The sequence below is a fragment of the Carcharodon carcharias genome, chromosome 19 (assembly GCF_017639515.1).
Source record: "Carcharodon carcharias isolate sCarCar2 chromosome 19, sCarCar2.pri, whole genome shotgun sequence".
In the NCBI taxonomy this organism is placed as follows: domain Eukaryota; kingdom Metazoa; phylum Chordata; class Chondrichthyes; order Lamniformes; family Lamnidae; genus Carcharodon; species Carcharodon carcharias.
The window spans coordinates 30105175-30121581 of NC_054485.1; the positions used below are offsets into that span (position 1 = coordinate 30105175).

The window sequence follows — 16407 nt, forward strand, 5'->3', positions numbered from 1 at the left end:
TCAAGAGCAGCAGATACATGGGAACACCCCCACCTGGAAGTTCCCTGCCAAGCCAATCACCATCCTGATTTGGAAATATATCGCCGTTCCCTCATTGTCGCTAGGTCAAAATCCTGGAACTCGTTCCCTAACAGCTCCGTGGGTGTACCTACACCACATGGACTACAGCGATTCAAGAAAGTGGCTCACCACCACCTTCTCAAGGGCAATTAGGGATGGGCAATAAATGTTGGCTGAGTCAGTGGTGCCTACATCCCGTGAATGAACAAAAATTCCAGATTTGTGACTTGGAAAACACATCCTTCTAAAAATAAAGTCTATAAAAAGTGCACAAAAACAAATCAGAAAAGTGCAGATATAAATATATATATAGATGTAAAAATGCAGAATAATTCTTTCACTTTTAAAGCCAGAAACACATATTTCACATTATATTGTGATAAATTATTCAATATTTATGTTGTCTGTATTTTAAATCGTTGGGATTAGATGGAGTAGGGACAGGTTGCAGAGCTTTACATACCATGTACAAGCATTCTAACTAAGCTTGCCTGTATTTTCTCAGCAAACCTTACTAAACAAACATTATAATAATGAGCAACTAGCTCATCACTGCACCAGATAGTACACACACCTTTGATTTAATTGTACTGCTATGTTCCCACACAGTTCTGACAATTAAACAACAGCAACAATTTGCTATGCATTGCTGAAATCTGTGTCAGATTTTAAGAGCCTTATGTTTGTCAGCTCAGTGTCTAATCACTCAGGCAACATGTGCAATTCAGCACATACAATTGCATCATTAAGAATGAAACAGTTTAGCCTTGGGGCAATGTCATATCGAAAAATTATTACTCCTCACTTCCAACCATTTTCCACTTTTCCTTGACCAAGATTTTCAGGGGTTTAAATCTTTTCTCTTTATTTTTCTCCTCTATTTTCCTCCTCCTCACCTGAAGATTGCTTTTTATATTGGGAGCTTTGGTTGCAAGGGAACAGGGAGTCCTTCACAATCAGGCCCAAGTGACCTTTCCTCACGTATGAGGCTAGTCATGAACAAAGGAAGACCATTCAAAATAGCACAGAGGGAGGTAAAGGAGAAAAGGGAATGAAGTTCCTACTATGAGTACAGGAGTCCTTTCTAACCCAACATGTAAGAAAACCCAACAAGAGAAGATTTGTTATTAGATCCAGTAATGGGGAATGAACCAGAGCAGATAAGTGAAGGTAGGGGAGCAGCTAGACAATAGTGACCATAACAAAATATACTTTAAGTTGATGAAAGAGAAGGATATAAGTCTGATGAAAACAAAGTTTATAGATTGGAGAAAAGCTGATTTTGAGGGGCTGAGAATAGAAGTTAGGAAAATAAAATGAGCAACTATATTAGTAAACAACGTAGTAGAACAACGCGAAATATTTAAAACTGTGTTCAACAGATTTCAGGAAAAATATATTGTATGAAAAAACATGAACTAAAAACCATGGATGAATATAGGCATAAGGAAACAACTGAGGGTTAGGAAAAAGGTAAACCTTAAAGACAACAGAGGACTGCATGATGAGAAAAATATGAAGAAAGTAGAAGAGAAGTCAGAAAAACAATTAGGAAGGCAAAGAAGAACAATGAAATTAAATTAGCAAGGAACATAAAACAAAACATGAAAATACTTCGCAGGTACATCAATAAACAAGAAAGGCTGGTGATGGGAATAGGACCGTTAAGGGATAGAGAGGATAAAACCACAGGTAACCATGGAGAAATATTAAATAATTATCTCAATTTGGTATTTACCAGGGAGACAAACAGATAGACATGACATTGAATGATGAGATGGGGTAAATGCATTAAAAATAAAAAAGGGAATATATTGAACAAAATAAACAAACTCAAAGAGGACAAAGCCCATGGGCCAGATGAATTGCAAACAAATAGTTTACAATAATTTAAAGAACAGATAAAAGAGGCACTGCTACTCAAATTAGCAATTTGTTAGGAAAAAAAAGTGCAGTTGCAGAGGACTGGTGGTTGGGTAATGTAATTTCAACAGCATTCAGGATCGTCTGGATGGGAACCTCCTCACCCTTGGTCACTTCGGGCAAAAACAAAATTTATCACCATGGACATCCACGATCTTCAGTTTGCAGATGACTGCTGCGTGATGGCTCACTCTGTATGGGTCATGCAAAGGACGCTTGACCTCTTGAACACCATGTATAAGAGGCTTGGCCTGTCCTTAAACATCGCCAAGATGAAGGCCCTTCACCAACCTTCCCCGGGCCAGTTGAACATCCTCCCTGCCATCCACGTTTATGGGGCGGCTCTGGAGCATGTGCAGCACTTTCTTTATCTCGGCTGCCATCTCTCCCAAGGGACTATCATTGATGAGGAAGTCCACCACCGAGTCAACTGTGCCAGTGCTGCCTTCTTCAATCTGCGCCAATGTGTCTTTGACAATAGGGACCTTTGGAAGTCAACAAAGGTTCTGGTTTATAAGGCTGTAGTTTTGACCACACCCCTCTACTGCAGCGAAACATGGACTGTCTACCCATGCCACATTAAGATCTTTGACAGCTTCCATTAGTGGTGCTAGCATTGAATCCTGGGGATCAAGTGGGAGGACCGCCAGACTAATGCGAGCATCCTCCATGAAGCTGCGTCTACCAGCATTGAAGCCCTGCTCCTGCGGAACCAGCTCTGATGGATGGACCATTGCATCTGGATGCCCGAAAACCGCCTCTCTCTGCAGGTTCTCTTCTCACAGTTCTCCATTGGCCAACACTGAAAGGGTGGCCAAAGGAAAGGGTATCAGGATACGCTCAAGGTTGCCTAAAGCATGGAGGCATTAATACCACTGATTGGGAGGAGAATGCTGCCAATCGCTTGGCAATGCACCACCACAATGCACCATCAAGGCACAAGCCACTGTGAGGCTCAGCGACTCCACAGCGAGGCAGAACGGTGATGGCAGAGGAAGGAGAAGGAAGCCATCGCGGGGCTGTGGTTTCCATTCACCTGTGCAACAATGTGCCCCCATTGCAGAAGAACACGTGGATCCAGAATCGGGCTCCTCAGTCATCTGCAGTCTCACCAAGCCTGACGGACATCATCCCCAATTCCAAGGGACTGCCGGCTATGATGAATTTAATTCCAATATTTAAGATAGGGGGCAGAAATGTCCTGAGAATTATAGACCAGCTTAATACTGATGGTAGGAAAAATATTGGAATCTTCATTAAAGGAGAGAATATAATGGAAGAACTTCTAGAAATGAGAACGGTAATAATGAATAGACAGCATGTATTTCAAAAGGGAAAATCCTGCTTAGCCATTCTTACTGGCCAGAAACTTCCTCCAATCGGGGGAGGGTTGTGTGGGGGCAGGGGGTCGGGCACCCCCGATCAGGTCCGCGCCGCCATTTTACGTAGGCAGGCTAATTAAGGCCCGCCCATCGTGAAGCGCAACCAGAAGTGCTGTGCGCTCCCTGTTGGCCAATGGAGAATTGTGAGAAGAGAACCTGCAGAGAGAGGAGGTGCCTCAGGGAGACTTGTTTCAGTATTAAAGTTTTAAATTAAGGTTTTTAAAACTTTTAAAATGTCCCCTCCTGTGACACTATCACATGGGCTAGGACATGTCAAAGAATAAATGTATAAATTTTTATTAGATCTTAAAACACTTTATGAAACCTCATCCTGCCTGTGGATGAGGTTTCATGAAAAATGCGAAGGCTGCCTGGGCTCTTCGCCTGCCCGACAACCTTAAGGTTGGACGGGCAGCTCATTAAATTGAGCTAATTAAGTTTCAAATGGCCTTTGACAACTCAGCTGCGTGCCCGCCGAACTGAAAATCTAAATGATGTGCAATGATGTGCATCATTTTACACGTTGGCAAGCAGCCCCCCGTTCACCAATGGGAAAATGCTGCCCACTGAATTTTTTGAGGATGTAACAGAAAGTGTAGACATTGGTAATGCAGTAGATGTAATTTATCTGGATTTTCAAAAAGCCTTGAACAAAGTGCCCCATAATAGACTAAAGAATGAGGTTAGAAAATGTGGAGTCAATGAATAAGGGGCAGAATGAATTGCTACTTGGCTTCAAGTTAATCAGAGTAGCAGGAGGCGGGAAGTGGATCAGTGCTGGGATGACTGCTGTTCACAATCTGTTTTAATGGTCTGGACTTTGGAATCAAAAGTACAATTTCTAAATTTTGGCGATGATGCTAATGGGGGGATAGTCAATACTAAGGAGGACTGCAACAAGTTCATAAACTTGTAGAATGGGCAAATAATCAGCAAATGAAGTTTATAACATAGATAGAAGTGAGGTAGTACATTTTGGTAGGAAGAATGGGGATGTCGCTCATTACTTGGAAGGTGCAGTGGGAGAAACAAATGATTTGAGTAAAAATACAGCAATCATTAAACATTGTGCCACAGGTTAGCAATGTCAGGAAAAAGCATACCAAACACTAGGCTTTATTTCTAAAGGGATAGAATTGAAGAGTAGGGAAATTATGCTAACCTGTATCAAACCTTGGTTTGGCTATATTCATTAGAATCCTACACAATATTGTAAAAAGGATATAGAGACACTCGAGAGCGTGCAGAAGATTTACAAGGATGATACCAGAAATGCATGAATATACATATTAGAAAAGGATTGGCAGGCTGGGTCTCTTCTCTCTTGAAAAAAGAATGCTAGGGGGGCTGACCTAGTTGAGGTCTTTAAAATTATGAAAGGTTTTGATAGAGTGGGCACAGAGAGAATGTTTCTTCTTGTGGGGAAGAGCATAACTAGAGGTGACCAATATAAGATAATCACCAATAATTCAAATAGGGGATTCAGAAGAAACTTCTTTACCGAAGAGTGGCAAGAATGTGGAACTTGGTAGCACAGGGAGTGGTTGAAACGAATAATCTATATACATTTAAGGGGAAGCTGGACAAGAATAAGAGTTGGAAGGGAATAGATGGTTATGATGGTAGATTTAGATGAATAAAAATGGGAGGAGTCTCGAGTGGAACATAAACATCTGTGTGGGCTAGTTGGACCGAATGCCTTGTTTCTGTGCCATATATCCTATGTAATCCTGTGTAATAACAGGCATCACAACCGAGCTCAATCAAATAAACTGACGTCTCTCCCTGTAACTAAGCTACCGAATGTCAGCTATCAGTTTAATTGCCATTTGCTGCACACTATGCAGTGGCAAAACACCTTTTATCCATATGATGATCAGAATTGTATATAGTGCTCCAGCTGAGGCTGGACAAGTTATATGGACAAGGAATTTTATAGTCCCCCGCAATCATTGGATTTCTTGGTGACTATCTTATATTGATGGCTTCTACTTATGCTCTCTCCTGCAAGAAGAATCATTCTCTCTATCAAAACCTTTCATAATTTTGAAAGTGGGGGAGGGGAGCTCGTAACATATAGTGCGTGGCCTGCCTGCCACCTACCAACCTGCCCTGACCCTGCTCCCTTTTTATGGGGGGCCATGAAGGCTTTGGGCAGCCCACCTGCCCTTGGGCCTATTGAGGCCCTTAAGTAGCCAATTAATAGCCACTTACGTGTCTCATCCCACTCCTGCCATCATTTTACCGACTGCAGGGGGAGGCTGATACCAGGTGGGTAGCCTGGCAGCTTTTACTGGGCAAGCTGGTGTCAGACAAGAAGGAGGGAGAGCCTCCTTTTGGAGTCCCTTATGCCCATTGGAGGCACCCCTCCCCCAAGGTCAACAGCCCCTTCTGGCCTCCCAAAACTGGTCCCCGACCTCCCCACACTGAGGCCTGCCAGCCAAGCCCCACCAATACTCCAGATTTATCTGAAGTCTGGCCTCCATTAGCTTCTCTTCTTTGGGGACTGCCTGTAGTCCCAGCATAGCCGTTGCTGGAACTACAGAAGTGTGAGTCAACTGGACTGGCCAGCAGCTCTTAAGATAGGACTTTCTTCACAGATGGGGGCAGAAGGCTCACCCTTAGCCAATTAATGCCCCGCTGAGTGTAAAATGGCTGTGGGGTAGCTGGTATTGGCAGGGATGCATTCCCTTTTGACTCTTTGGGTGGTGAGGAGGGAAACCCCACCATCCGAAAAATCCTGCCCATAGGGTCAGGCCACACAGACCACTTATTCCTCAGTGGTCTCTGGTGTTGTCTGGCCAAGATAATATTTCTCTTGCCATTCTCCTCCTCAAGACCCACACTAAGGTGAGGTGGACAAAGGAGGTTGCTACAATGCCCTTGCAGAACACCATTACTATGGAATTGCAATCACCCAGTTACTGCAGACCTAAAAGGTGTCATCGTTTTAATGTACATAAAATGAGTTGCATGTGTGTGTTCTACTTCTGAGATTGAGGGTGGGGAAATAAGATGGGACTTGAGTATTCTACAAGTCTGCCCTCTGGTATCTTTGAATTGACAGAAGGCTGCTTGGTCTATTAGCTTACCCCTTCCAAGAAACAGTTTATAATCTGTACCATCAGTGACTCTCCATAAACCAAATGGCCACAGGGAAAGCTGGCAAGGAAATCACTTTTCCATGGAAATAATCGGGACATCAATCTTATATTAGCATTGCAATGTTCTTACAAAGGCCATTAGCCTGAGATGCTAACTGTTTTTATTTAACAGTATAATCTATACTGTTCAACAATGATGAATCACATTCCACAGAGGGCCTTGCGGATCCAGCAAGACTGGAACTACATGTCATAAAGTCTTTGATCATATTATAATCTTCAATCGTTATCTGACCCAAATGACTATTCTTTAACTTCTGGAACTGAATTCAAATCCACCCTGAACTGGTGGACAAGAATCCTCTTATTCTCTCTCTCTGTTGGCTGGGAAAGTTTTATATGAAATCACTGTGAGAAGACTCAACCCAGTTTATGGTAGGCACAAGCTCATTTAATAAAATTACCCTCGCTCCAGCCTAAACTGGCAATCTCACTCAAAGGTCATCCTACCCCATTTAAATATTCAGGAAGGAGGGTGGACAGCGCAATCAGCTGTCCGCCCACCGACTTATCAACTGCCAATTGAGGCCATTGACAGGATAATTAAGGTAATTAAAGGCCCTGCCCGTCCAACCTTAAGGCTGGCGGGCAGGCCAGGAGCCCCAGCGGGCTTCTGAAGAAACATGAAACCTCATCCGCTGATGGGATGAGGTTTCATGTCGGTTTTTAAAAAGTTTAATAAAGTTTTAGTCATATTTATTAACATGTCCCATCTTGTGTGACATTGTCACATGAGGGGGGCATTTTAATAACTTTTTTATTTTTCTATTTTGATGTTTATAAGGCTTTCACCAATCTCCCTGAGAGAGCACTTAGTCTCAGGGAGATGTGCGCGAAAGCGCACTTTGACAGTTAGGGAATCCCTCCCACCCCCGGCACAGGGAGTGCATCGCACTTCCTGTCAGGCGTCACGCTGGACAGGCCTTAATCGGCCTGCCCACTCAAAAGGGCGGCAGGGCCCATTTCAGTGGCGGCGATCAGCTGTCCGCCCACCGCCGAGCCGGTTGGGCCCATCCACCCATCAAGGGCAAAATTCTGCCCAAAGGCTGGGATTTTCCAGTCCCACCCACGACGGGAAAACTTGGAGAGGCAGTCAAAAGTCCACTGACTTTCAACAGGACTGGAAAATCATGCCCAAAGTTGATAAGAATTACTGGATTGGGTAAAAAAATATTCACAATGATGCACTTTGGAGAGCCCTTCTGTGGATGGGTTAACACTCTGCACGTGGCCAAGCCACAACTGATCTGAGAGCACTCAACATGGATGTTGCAAATTTGACCAGCCCCAGCTAAATTGTCCATCAGATAGAATGATGGAGGAGGCCATTTGGCCCATTGTGCTGTAACAGTTCCTTGGTAGAGCTATCCAATTAATCCAGCTCCCCCTGCTCTTTTCCCATAGCCTTGCTTTTTTTTTCCCCATTCATGCCCTTATCCAGTTTCCTTTTCAAAGTTATTATTGAATCTGCTTCCACTGCCCTTTCAGGTAATGCATTCCAGATCACAACAATTTGTGTGAAAAAATTCTCATTTCCTCTCAGTTCTTTTACCAATAAATCCACAGTAACTGCTTGACTTTTCATGTTAAAGGTCTTTGCACCCCTTTCATTTGATGAACCTCTTGTATTGGAATGGTGAAAATGTGAACTTGTTATTACAAGGAATAGTTGAGACAAATAGTGTAGATAACATAAGCTATTGATAAACACACGAGGGAGAAAGGAATAAAAGGATATGCTTGTGGGGTGAGAGGAGGCTAGTGTGGAACAGAACCACCGGTATGGACCAGTTGTGTTGAATGGCTTGTTTCTGTTGTTATATTTCGTAGTATTCAGTCTGCACCTCTCCTGCCCCTCTCCCAGTGTTTGGCACCCCTATTGCTGCTCTCCTAGCGACTGGCACTCCTACTGCCCTTCCCACAGTGGTTGGCACATTTACTAACCCTTTCCCAGTGGCTGGCACCCATGCTGTCTCTCTCAATATAGATGACATACATTGCTTTACATTTAGTTCTCTCACCTTCAATCAGTTCATTTATGTATCTGGAGTAATTCTATTTGTGATTCATGGACAATTGCACGCTAATGTGCTGAAAGATGGAGAAGCCAAATATCAGCAATCTCAATCTACTGCCTAAACTATGGTGGTGTGAGAGTTGTGCTCCACTAGTGACAAATGACTCTAAACCCACCAGAGTTCCTGGGTACATCATACCAATATGAAAATATCACAGGTACCGATTAGATGGAGGAATATTGGGATTGTAGTGCTGCACAGCCTGCAAAGCGCAGGTAAACCTCTTGTAGGTTCAGTAACAGCTTCAACAACACTAAGAATTGGCTCTTTCTAGGGAAGCAATTTCCCAGGGATAGAAATTCCTTTTTAGGTGCTCACCAGGCTAAGAATCCAGCCTGGTACACTTCTATGGGCCCCACTTATGTCACTACATCACACCAAATGGAGGTATCCAGTATCATTTGAGCATGGGAGATGGGAACAATGGGAATTCTTGCAGAGGATATCATCTACCAGGACGGATCTGTATCTTATGTTCGGTTCCACAGGAGCAGAGCCAACTACTGCCCATTCTCCCACCTAGGGATGCAGAGATCATTTTAAAAACAAGGGCTGTATTCACAGTACATAGTAGGTTAAACAGAGATCTCATAGAAACATTCAAAAATTGTGAAAAGTTTTGAGAAACTACATAGTATAAGTTTATATATACTGGTTAGTGAATCAACTGACCCAGAATTTATGCAATCACAAGATCTATGACTTATAGCCTGAAGCTCGCAATCTTGAGGGAATTTCGCTGTTGCTGAAGTGCTCCTAAGTTTCCTGGTTTTCTACTTAGAATACGCTGCTGTGAGCAAAACACAGAATCAGGCACTCGTCACCAATCTAACAACTGGACTGATGGCGTAGACAACTATCTGGAGCAATTGGAAGGTTTTATGTGAATGAAGTGTAGCCTCCTAAATAACATTTAACTTACAAATAAACTTTTGTATTTAACACTGACATCCTGCTAAAATAATCGGAGCCCACCACTGATTTATTCCAAATAACAAATGACTTGATGAAGTAAACAAGGTCAAGCTGTTTTGATTCCTTTGTGTTTTGTGGCAGATGAGAAGTTCCCAGCACAGTCACTATCACAAAATTATAGCAACAATCATTAACCAAGGGAAAAATATCGCTGTAGACCGCATTTGATTTTGGCTCTCCGTTTCCACACTGATGTAGGATTAATAAACCTGGCTGGGTTACTACTGCCAATGCGAGTAGCAGCAACATGAAAACTGGCTTAAATGCAGGAAAATTGCAATTACCATTGATTTCAGTAGGGGCAGAGCAACAAAAAATACGTTCTGACTGTTTTTGGGTAACGAGGAGCAACAAAAAAAAGACCCCAGAAAATATGGAGATCATAAAGAATAATACCAGTCACTTACTCTTGAATTCCATTAATTTCCTTGTTCTTTTGCACTGTTCAAAAGTCCCTACAGCACAAGTCCCCAGGAAAACCTGGGGCAATAACAAGAGGGGCATAAACTCAAGATTCATCCTGGAAACAAAAGTAGAAAGGGTAAGGGCTTTTCACACAGAGCTAATAGGAAAAAGAAGTAAAAATGACAACTGAAATGCAGTCAACCTTCATTTAAGAGGGAGCTAAATAAATTCTTGAAGATGAAAGACTATAAAGGGCAGGGGGCAAGGGAACCATGTTAAAAAACTTTGATAGGAATGTACTGTAGTCCCAAGAAGCCTCTTTCAGCACCGAAGTTTCAATACACTATTTAATTCATGCAGCTTCAGATATTAAAACCTCAATTTTTCATTACTCATGATATTACGTTCTGCCCCTGAGCAAGTCGATGATCTTTTCCCTCTTTCCAAAACAGATCACATTTCACTGCCCTATATTTTACTGATGGGAGGATTGTCCCATGAGGAATTTAAGTAGGATGGGTCTACATTCTCTAGGGTTTAGAAAACGAGAGGTGATTTAATTGAAACATACATAGTTCTGAATGGACTTGACAAGATGCTGAGAGGCTGTTTTCCCTGGCTGGAGAGTCCAAAACTAGGAGTCATTGGGCAGCATTTTACTGACCTGACCCTCAGAGAGTGGGTCAATCAAAAAGTCAGGGGGAAACCACTATTTGGACTTCCACTGCGCACTGTGCAGTTCTAACTCCACAGCATTGGCAGAATTTTGCCGTCGGCGAGCAGGGGGCGGGGCCCGCTCGCCGATGTATGAAGTGACCCGGGTTGACGTCGGGCGGAACCCCTAACGTCATCCCACCTCATTTAAATTTCCAGGAAGGTGGGGGGCACAGCAAAATCAGCTGCGGGCCCGCCAACCCGTCAATGGCCAATTAAGGCCATTGACAGGATCAATTATACAATTAAAGGACCTGCCTGTCCAATCTTAAGGTTGGCGGGTAGGCCAGGAGCCCAGGCGGCAACTAGAGAAAACATGAAACCTCATCCACCGGCGAGATGAGGTTTCATGCAGGGTTCTAAAAAGTTTAATTAAGTTTTACTGTAATTTATGAACATGTCCCATCTCATGTGACATTGTCACATGAGGAGGGCATGTTAAGGATCTTTTTAATTCCTAATTTTAATCTTTTTAAAAGTGTAAGCGATCTCCCTGAGGCTGCACTTTGCACACTCTCGCTTTTGGGGAATCTCCCCCCGCAGCCCGCACAGGAAGTGCAAAGCGCTTCCCGCCGGACATCACGCTGGGCGGGCCTTAATTGGCAAAGTGGCAGCGGGGCCGGCTTCTCCGGCGGGGATCAGCTCCCCGCCCGCCGGAGATTGGGTTGTAGGCGGCCAATTAGGAGGTCCCGAAGCTTGTGATAAAACCCTGCCATATGTGAGGCCTGTTCCATGACTTCTTACTCCACAACACACCAGAGCTCTCATTTACCTTATGCATATTTTTGATTTGATATAAGTGCTGTTCCTTCGGCAGGAAGGCACCTCTGGAGAGCTGTCCTCCCCTTTCGGCAGGTTTTAACCCCGTTTCCTTCGGACCTGATGTTAAGCACATATTGGGGGACAATCTGCAAAGGCTGCAGCAATTTTGCTGAAGTGTGTTACTTTAAGCATCTTGGAACATTTTTATTCTGCTAAAGGTGCTACATAAATGTAAGTTGTCGTTGCTGTTGTTTAATTGTAATTTCATTTAAGTTGAATTATCTTCCTTATCAGGAACTCAGAAAGCTGATTCAGCTAACAAACCTATGTAAATGGAACAAAAGTTTGAACTCTGGACTCATTCCAGAGTAAATCACAGCACAGCAGCAGAAATTACAAACTGGAACACATCCAAATGCATGGCTCTATAAACACAGCTGAGAGTCTGCAGCAAGATGTTCTTTCGGGCACTGTAACAAGCCAATGAGATTTCACTCTGCAGTTCATGGTTTCCTGACATTCCAATAACTTCATGAAATAATGTCCTTGCTTAGCCCAGTGTTCGTCCCGAATTACCACTGGGGCCTTGTCCGAACTGGAAGGCCAACAGAATGTCTGCTGATCCCACTCAACCTCATTAAAATATTGCGGGGAAGCTCCCTTTGGGAACGCCACTGATTGGGACCCCATCATTGGGAAGTGGGATTAACCTGTATGCTGCTGCAGGATTAAAAGGTTTGCAGCAGCATAATGAACCTGCTGTTGTCATTTTGTTACACCCAGACAAATTGTCTACCTACCATTGTCTGTGAAGCCGGATGTTGAAGTTGCTGGTACAGACAACTAGGTAAAGGATGGAGCTCCCCACTACCCCGGTCCCATCTCCCCTACCTATACACCCAACCCTTAGCCCCACCACCTCACCATTTTTGTTCGATACCAAGGGACCACATTCAGTGTAATCTATGATTCCATGAGCCTTTGGGATTACTGCTACTTGGTAACATAGCTGTTCCCTTTCCTGATCTCACCAATTGTCCATGGGGAAGAACACAAGGTACTTGCTTTAGCACAATATCACGACCCCCTGCACAATGAATCTGATTGCCTAATATTAGTGATATCTTCATTAACAACCCGCAGTGGTCGCCTTAGCATATAGGTTCAGGGCATTTGTGTACTTCACAGCAGCAATTTTGTGGTGGAGTTGCACTGCAAGTCAGCTTGATGCTTGTGGCGCAATTCACGCGTGCTTTCCTTTGTAAAGTGAAGCCTCCTTAACATTTGTCGTGGGACTATAGGAAGCAGCCATGCCTTTGCCTATATATTCTGGTAAGGTAGGCATTGGGAGGTGATGCTGCTGGCACAGTCCGACATCTCCCCTTTGTTCTTGCTCTTCCTCCAAAGATCAAAGATAGAGAAGAATGTCAAATGTGAAATCTAGTGAAACCTGCAGGAGAAGGGAGGAATGACACACACAAAATGATGGGGAAGTTGCCAACAGCAAAAGTACAAAACAGCCACGCTAAATTGTTCTAAATTGAGTCAGGGGTTCTGAAAATACTAGAAAATGGCTGAGTTCTTTAAGTTATTTTCCATATTTTTGACTGTGGCTAACCACCCTTAGCACCACAGTCCAAATGGAACACTTAGGCACAAATAACTCCAAAGGGCTGATTTAGCAGTGGGGTTACCTCGTGAAATATATTGCATAAAACTACATAAACTGAGTCGAAAGAGAGGAGAAGTGAAACCAGCAGCAGTAACCCTGCCCGGAAACCCACAACTAAAGCAGTATATTTTTGTGCGAGTGATGTACTACAATGAGGGACCTATATCACAAACTCTATGGAGCAAAGTGATGGGATTTATTTTCACATGACTGCGTAACATAAAACGCGGTCACAGGTGTTTCTGGCAACAGGTTATACCTCACCACATAAGTAAAACATAATTTGCTTGGGCCACTTCTAACTCACTGCTAACAAAAACATCATTGAAGCAGTTGCATGAATTCAAGTGTATTCAAGGAACACAGGTGCTAAACTTCCTCAATTGCAGCTCTCTCAGTGGTTTTGTGTGAATGTATTGCATGGAGTCACATTAAATCAAGCATGCCAGGAAAGTTCCAAGTTCAATTCCATGCTGAGTTAGCTGATCTTAGCCAAGGCAGTTACAGGAACTATAACTAGAGAGGAAGGGTGGGGAGAAATCAACCAAGATTCTCACTCTTGACTACTTCTTTGTCCGCAAAGCCCTAGGAATTCGTCAAAGATAGTTCTTTGTTCAGTGAGAATCGCAGAAATCTTCTCAAACAAATACTATTGTTAATTCTCAGGTTGCGTGCTTCACAGCAAAGCTGCCAATTATTTCCTATTCCTAGATGAAGGTCATAATAGGCCTTCTTAAATCACTGCGGGCAGTTAAGTATCAATTTCGTGAGTGTGGGACGAGAGACCCATACAGCTCGGGCAGAGTCAGGATGGGTGGTTCTCTATCTGGGGCAACATGTGTGAGCCAATGTGTTTTTTCCGACAGCTTCAGCTCTACTTTTAACAATAGTAGTGTTTTATTTCAGATTTTCTAAGCTGAGTCCAAAATTTCAAATTGTCATGCTGCAATTTGAATTTGCGTTCTCTGAACTATTAGTCCAAACTTTTGAATGACTAATCCACTATGCTACCGTTCACCTCTATGTAAAGATTTCAGGGGCTGGATTTTGTGCTCTCTTGCCAGCAGGTTTGAAGGCTTGTAAATCCAGCATGTGGCCTTCCAGCCTCTGACAGGCCCTCCCCAAACCCAAATGAAATTTTATGAGGGCGCGTTGAAAGCTAATTAATGGACACTTAAGGACCTCATCCCACGGCAGCGGGAGACCCACACCAAGCTGGTAGCCCGGCAGCTTCAGCTGTGTGGGCTGGTGTCAGGCAGGAGTTAAGACGGGGAATCTCCTTTGCAATTCCTCTGTGCCTGTTGCAGACACCACCCCTCCTCCACCACCCTTCAGCGATCACACTTCCCCCTTTACCCTCCATTCCTGGCCTCTCATTACCCAGTCCCCATCCCCTCACTCACCTCACCGGTGTCTACCAACCCGACCCATCAAAATCCCTCCCTTCATGCCTTGGTGCCCGGCTTCAGCGGCGATCTCTACTGGGGACTGTCTGTGGTCCCAGCAGCGATAACCACTTGAACCTGATGCTGCTGGGACCACAGAGCTGCTGGCCATTCGGATGGCCAGCTGCTGAGGCACAACTTCCTACCCTGAGGGGCAGAAATCCTGCCTCCAGCCTATTAACAGCCAATTGACAGTGGGGCGGCTGATCTGCCCTGAGAGGTCTTCCCCTGGGAGGGGCAGGGGCCATGGTGTCCCGTAAAAACCAATCCCAGGCGAGATCATTTTCTGACTTCATGCTTCCAGCAGGCTGCACGTATTGGAAATTCAAGCGTGTGGAATATAGAATTTCACAACCATTAATTACTCTGTAACCTTCTTCAGGCCTACAAATGCTCAATTTTTCCAACTCTAGCCTGCTGTCATGGGCTGCTGGTATGTGTCTGATTGACAAATCCTGGGGATAGTGTATTTAGAATAAAAAGGGGCTGACGTCATTTATGTTATACAGTGGGTTGGCACCAGAGATGGCAGAATAGTAAGGTTGTATTAGCTACAGAGTTGAATTGTTTTGTAAATGTACTGATTCCTTTGTAGCCACTTTTCTAACATCAGTTGATTGCTCTGTCATTAATTATCCTTAGAGAATTAGCATTGGGCCTCCATTTTCACCATTGCTACAGTCACTCTGCCTACTGAGTGCAGGTGTAATGAAAGAAAGACAAAACCTACATTTATACAGCACCTTTCACAATGCCCCAAATTGCTTTTTAACCAATTAAGTTCTTTTGAGTTGTAGTCACTGGTATAATGGGCCAGTAATCATTGATGATATGGGGAAAAAGGTTAGTACATTTAAGCAAACAAAAGTGAACGAAAGCATCGTAATCTGAATGGCTCATGACCCTTTTCATCTTACATTTTTACTGACAGAATGTCACACAGAGGAGACACAAGGGGAGAGATGGGTCCAGCTGCACCAGGATTTTCTGACAGGAACTTCACGTTTTGATGGAAGGAATCCAGAGGAGGAGACCAATTACCCTGCTGGCTATTGTAATGCCCCTGCAACGAACAAGAAGGTCAGGATTCAAATTATGGCTGCAGTGAACACAGCAGGAGACCATCAGTACTCATAGATTCAGTGCAGGAAAAGCTTCAATGACCTGGTGAGTAGCTTGGTTCATTCATACAGAGCTCCAAGGGAAGGGTCGCACCTGCATGCTGCAGCTAAGGTGCGAGTCATGGAGGATACATCTGCTTCAGCATTGATGCTTTTATGTGTACACAGCTCACGTAGGTGTGCACAGAACAGATGTGAATGATCTGTGATGCACAGACAGAGTGAACAACAATATCCCTCCATGCACTATATCAGGCTAACATGGAATCTTGTTGTCATTGGAGAGCAAAAGGGTGAAAAATGCCACAGTGATGGCCCGGACTGGGAGAAAGTCAGCCTGTCTGATAACAATTTGCTCGGTTGTACAGATGGCCATGGAGATTGCCAGGAAGCCTGATAGCTGCTGGTGATGATGAATCGCCATTAGGTAGTGATAAAGGTGGTGCTGAAATCACAGTGGAACATGGTATTAATGGTGGAAGTCAGGATGTCACTGAGCACAATGAGACTTCGGCATGAGAGGGGGTGCAAGCTGGGTTTGTATCATAAGGGCAGCACGAGCATGGTTAAGGCCGTGGCATGCATCAGAGCTTGCTTTCACAATGTAAAGAACTATACCTAACTAACTCATTTTGTGTCGCACACAGGTCCCAGCTCTGCTCCCTCACCACCTCAGGCCAGATCATCTCTTGGGCATCAAGAGGTG

The 16407-nt window shown here is 44.0% G+C and overlaps 1 protein-coding gene across 4 annotated transcripts in view; it reads right to left on the reverse strand.

Moving 5' to 3' along the window:
* The window catches only part of LOC121291700 (non-compact myelin associated protein), a 78981-nt gene that overhangs the window by 14210 nt on the left and 48364 nt on the right, over nucleotides 1–16407 (reverse strand). For 2 of the 4 annotated variants that reach the window (XM_041213191.1, XM_041213192.1), the window contains exons 3-4: nucleotides 15498–15643; nucleotides 9990–10102 (exon numbers count right to left, since the gene is read on the reverse strand). The exons of 1 other annotated variant lie outside the window; for it this stretch is intronic. In XM_041213191.1, the coding sequence (XP_041069125.1) occupies nucleotides 9990–10102; nucleotides 15498–15643 (259 nt within the window). The remainder of the gene's footprint in view (nucleotides 1–9989; nucleotides 10103–15497; nucleotides 15644–16407) is intronic. One more of the 4 variants, XM_041213193.1, reaches the window with a different exon arrangement.